The following is a 5,383-nucleotide window of genomic DNA, read 5'->3' as shown; positions in this document are numbered from 1 at the left end:
TCAGACATTGTTTGAGACGTTACTACGTCTGCTCTGGTCACCGAGACTTTGCTCTGCTGCTGTCTCCAACTTTAGCGGCAGCTGGTTTGACCACAGTGATATGAGTGACAGCCAGTGAGCTTGACCGCAGTCCATTTGTGTGATAAAAACACTGTTAGCTGCTACAGTTTGCTGCTCTGCTGCTAAACACACCCAACTACAGGAGACAGACTTGCTGAGTTTGTATAGTTGGTGCGGTTTGAGTACGGATCACGTTCTCACCACAAACAAACCGCTCTAGAGTTCGATTGAAAGCGTACTGAGACCACCTCTTCAAGCAAGTCTTGGTACGCTTGTTTAGTCCGCTTGTGGTGCACACCCGAGTGCGATTTCCGTGTTCTCACCTGCCAAAACGAACCGCACCAACAGGGCAAACAAACTCTAGTCTAGATTCAACCAAACTAAAGACTGTCAATGTGAAAACACCCTAACAGTGAAAAGTGAAATATTTTTTTGTAAGGCATCTGCACGCAAAGTCACAGAATGATTTACGTTGGGTAGGCGGTGCTACAGTAACATTCTGATGGGTCACAGATTCTTTGTGACACCGGAAAAGCCTGTGTTAGTGTATGACGTGTTTGGTCGTTGTGAACTGAGCTAATACCACTTGATGGCCAAGCACACAGCTGATGTGAATTCTCACGCCCCCCCCCCCCCCCCCCCCCGCCCGTAAGTATTTTTTTCACCCTTTTATTGATGGACAGTGTTACATTGTGTGAGAGATTATTTGCTCCAAGTGAGAATGTTACGTGGGAAACTGAACACTACAGTAGGCTATATGCTGATGTTATTTTCAATAAAAAAACATTTGCACGAAGCAACTCGATCCAGTTTTCCATGTTGATTAAAATGAGAAAAATAATGGGACAAAAAGAAATCAAGGGACGTTACAATAGATAGAAATGTGTGATTAATTGTAAATTAATTATGGCATTAATGTGATTAATCACAATTAGATATTTTAATCTTTTCACAGCACTAGTTTAAACATTAAATATCTTGTCTTTGCAGTGTATTAAATTGTATATAGGTTGAAAAGTCATTGTTTTCAGTTTCAAACAATGTCCCAAATTCATTGGAATTGTTGTTTAAAAAAATGAAATGGAAATTAAATGATTATAGGGTGAGGATCAGTACCAAAACAAGGTTTTTCTTTTTAAAAAAAAAAGGTGCCCAGCCACACAAAACCGTTTTTACTTGCATTTTTACAAATATGTTTTGTGAAAATGAACTGCTAGCTCCTCTGTCAGGTTTAGCCACTGAAAAGAAATAAACGGATAAATCAGGCCAATTACAAAAGTTGGTCAGTCTGACGTCATATAACCTGAGCTCACTACTATTCATGAGCTCGCCCAGTTGCTCTGGGTAAAGGATGTTGGTAGCCAGGCTCTCATTGGTTAGCCGTTAGCAAATTAGAATCAAGTAGCTAAGCTCGTTGAAAAATAATGAGAACCATGCTAGAATGGCTTGAAACAAGGTAACCAAGGCATTTTTCCCACAAAAAATGTTACAGAGTCTATGGAAGAACTTCAGACATTCCCACAAAGTAATGAAATATGTGTGACAGGGAACCTTTAAATCTGTAGGATACGGTTTGTAGGCCAGGATGCCTCTACTGCACCACAATACTTAATTCAACATATTTTGCCTTTTACAAATATTGTGCCCCCCTACAAACTGGATATTGCACTTGTACATATTGCAATTTTTGATTAAATTGTGATTAATTGTGCAGCCCTAGTTTCTTCTCTCTGCTCATAGTGCCCTTATTTCAAAATAATTGTGCACTGTTATCTGCATAACTTAATTTGTCAATCCTTGAGCCTGAGTTTGAAGCTACATGACAATGAAAAATGACGATTTAAGATGACTAACATCATCCTAGCCTGAATGAGTTTAGCAACAGTGCATTACCTGTTTGGTGTATGCTTCCTGCAACCTCTCCAGCTCTCCCTGCAGGCAGTTTGGGGTGGTGACAGGCAGGGCTCCTGTTGCACGGGCAGCTCGACTCACTGCATCGGACAGGGACAAGTGTGGTCCTTCACACTGGGTTGTCTAAGGACAGAAACATTACTGTGACTCTCCTGAAAACAAACATTCTTAACAGGAGCCTATTTTCCCATTCATTGGTGTCTAATGGCATACTCACACTTGGCCCAGTTAAACCGTGCCTAAACACGTTTGACCCTATTGTCTGGTTCGTTGATAAGTATGATCGCTCCGTACGGTGCTAGGCATAGAGTGTGGTGTTTTTGGTGATGGAGATTTCAGGGCTGTTTAATGTTAAAAAAGGAGGATTTTACTCTTTAACAAAAAGGGGTATCTCTGTAGGGATCCTTACCATAATGTTGTCAGACACTTGGAATAATAATCGGAACCTACCATCACCCATATCTCTATGGTCAAACAAGCCAAGCCAAACCAAGTTTACAAACTCATCACCCGATTCGGACCAAAGCAAACAAACCATAAGAAACAATAAGTGAGAAAACGCCCTAAGACACAACACTTTTGGAAAACAGGTTGAAAAAAAGACAAAGTTCCCCTTAAAGGAACATTTTGACATCTCTGTGTGTCCACAACAAAGATCTTGTCAGGATGTGTTACAGCAATAACTCTGTTCTATTGCTATAGTCAACAAGTCAGAGCTGAACAGAGCTCAAACCTGACAACAAGTACAAAAACAAGGCTGACAGTTTCTCACAGTCTAGTGCTCAGTGAGACACTGATGACGTGCATGGCTCACCTTCCTCCTCTTGGCGGGCATCCCGTGCAGGTAGCCGTCAGACAGCGGCGGCTGGCTTCTGATCTTCCTCTGAGACAGCATGTCGTGTCTGATGATGGGAACCCATTCCTGACCAAGACATTATTCCACAGTCATAATCCAACGATCTGATGATCACGTTGCTCAAATATGCACGTGATTTACATTGTAGGCATAACAAGGCATGTTTATTTCTATGGCTCTTTTTAACATCAAAGCAATGAGCACCCACTTTTTGAATAGTTCTGGTTCCGGAAGTGATTTTCCCCGTTCAATGTCTCCATTTTGTTCCATTCTGTTTCACTAAATGCTTATATGAAGAGTTACAAGCCTGGAAGCAAGCCAACCAGCTACGAGATGAATCATGATAAAATATTTGATTTGGCGCAAAAGAGCATTTAGAAAATTGCCAGAAAGTCAGGGTAAGGTAAAGGTAAAGACTCCGTACAGAAACAATCAGAGACTTCAGTGGTAGCAGCTTGATAGAGCTGATCACGAGTTCGCGGAAAATATTTCTATAATATTTAAGCTCCACCAATCAGAGACGTTGCTGTTACACTTGGATTGTGGGTTGTCTAGTAGTTCTCCTAGCGTGACAAAACAAGGTTGATTTTGTACAGAATTCTAACTTCTACAGTACCAGAAGTTTAACAACTCTGAGCTTGTAGTCAGTCTATCTCGGATGGTTTAGACTTTATGGCTGATGATAAAAATCCTCCTGGAGAAAAATAATGGCATTTTTAATTCCAGAACCACACTGTTGAGCTCTATTCATCCTGCTTTATGTAAGACATAAAACAAAACTTTAATACAAGATTTACAGGGGAATGGCCTTAGAATGGCCCTCTCTTTGATTAATTCAAATCAGTTTAGAAGCCAGTTTTCTTGTTGTTTTTCATGTTGTGATTGACAGCCAAATAACATCCGAAATCCAACAGCAGTTTAACACTGTAAATATCAGTCTGCATGTGTCTGTGTTGTATTTCTACTCCCCTGGCTCCCCATTAAGTACCCTGCCACCTGCCTATGACAGCAAGTGGCTCTGATGATGCATGTTCACTGGCAGCATCATTTCCAGGCTTCCAATTCTGGGAGTGTCGAAACAACTTTATAAGCTGAAAGGGGAGTTGCCCACGCCACATTTGCATAAAGTTGAAGTCCAAACGACATTATGCAAATCAAAGGCGTCCAGCTCCACTCGCCGCTTCCCAAAACTCACAAAAAACTGACTGTTGTTGATATAGACAGATTCAACATGAAGACAGCAGCAGATTATTTCTCACACAAAATGTTCTCAGAAACACATTTCACAATTTTGTGAGATAAGTGAACATTTCCAAATGAGCTGCCATGTTGGTTGGTTTTGAAATCCGGGAGCGAATCAGGGGTGTCATGCTCGACTCGCCGCCTCTCAAAAACTCATGAAAACTGAATGCTGGCAATCTAAAATGAAAACAGATTCAGCAGCTGCATATCCTATTTCTCGCATAAAATGTTTTAAGAAACACATTTTGTGAACTACTTTTGTATAATAAAGTTTACAAACGAGTTGCAATTTTGTTGGTTCTTTTGAAATCCAGGAGCACCAGCCCACGACTAAAAGCGTTCGTCCAATCAAGAGTAGCCATCGTGGTTGTAGGATGGTTGTAAGTGTAAAGAAACTCGTAACTGCTAGTGGAGAAAACATCATGCGTCCAATGCTGGGAAACGGGGCGATCCCTGCCTTAAAAAAAGCCACTGTGGACACATACCAACAGTCTGTTTAATCACAGATAGGGTTGGGTCAAAGCAGCAGGTTAGTTCCAGTTCTGAGCTTTGTGCCGGTTAGCAAACGTTAACCTGTGCAGGAATAGAGAAGCCAGGGACAGCTTGACAGTTGTGTTATTTAAATATAATAAACGGGTGTGAAAAGCGCATTTTTTACTGGTGGAACTGCTGCTGCCCATGGCTCAAGCTCAGGGCTTGCCCATCCTGTCGGGGCCCCGGCAGTGCACTGAGAATCCCCTGATGAGGCAATGTTCCCTCTGGGAGATGTTCCCCTCTCCCCACTGTCTCTGGATGAAGCCGTGGCACCCTCTGCTGTGGTACCTGGAGCCAGAGACAAACCTTCCTCCGCCTGAAAGAGGGGTGGAGCAGTCACATCAATTCCTATTACGCTGATTTACATTTGTATCAGGTGCATCGCTGCTGATGCACCTGATACAAATGTAAATCAGAATATCAGAATATGTTGACTCAAACTGTACAGTATGTGGTCAGAGTTGGTGAATCTAACAGAGAGAAAGTTTAAAAGTGTATCCTGTGTTGGTCAAGGCAAACATCTAAATAGGTTTTTGTTTGTGTTCATAGCTCATATTGTTTAATTTTTTTTTATTGCACTTGAAATCATCTTGACATCTTCCTACTTCACTGCTCGTTCAAGGTAAAATGAAGTGGTTCAGTCTTTTAAATACTTTACTATTACAGACCAAATTAAATCATAAGTTACTGACACATAGGGGAGGCTGTGGCTCAGTGGTAGAGCGGTTGCCTGCCAATCGGAAGGTTGGTGCGCATCGGAGTGTGAATGTGTTTGAGTGT

The 5,383-nt window shown here is 41.6% G+C and overlaps 1 protein-coding gene and 1 long non-coding RNA gene across 3 annotated transcripts in view; one reads left to right on the top strand and one right to left on the bottom strand.

The window, feature by feature from the left end:
- The window catches only part of bag6l (BCL2 associated athanogene 6, like), a 32,218-nt gene that overhangs the window by 1,886 nt on the left and 24,949 nt on the right, over positions 1-5,383 (bottom strand). For both annotated transcript variants that reach the window (XM_032534858.1, XM_032534859.1), the window contains exons 21-23: positions 4,728-4,919; positions 2,786-2,893; positions 1,954-2,094 (exon numbers count right to left, since the gene is read on the bottom strand). In XM_032534858.1, the coding sequence (XP_032390749.1) occupies positions 1,954-2,094; positions 2,786-2,893; positions 4,728-4,919 (441 nt within the window). The remainder of the gene's footprint in view (positions 1-1,953; positions 2,095-2,785; positions 2,894-4,727; positions 4,920-5,383) is intronic.
- The window catches only part of LOC116701258 (uncharacterized), a 12,444-nt gene that overhangs the window by 2,130 nt on the left and 4,931 nt on the right, over positions 1-5,383 (top strand). The gene's annotated exons all lie outside the window — the stretch shown is intronic.

This window comes from Etheostoma spectabile, chromosome 14, assembly GCF_008692095.1.
Source record: "Etheostoma spectabile isolate EspeVRDwgs_2016 chromosome 14, UIUC_Espe_1.0, whole genome shotgun sequence".
In the NCBI taxonomy this organism is placed as follows: Eukaryota; Metazoa; Chordata; class Actinopteri; order Perciformes; family Percidae; genus Etheostoma; species Etheostoma spectabile.
The sequence above is the reverse complement of the archived record's forward strand: the minus strand, read 5'-3'. Positions and strand labels throughout refer to the sequence as shown.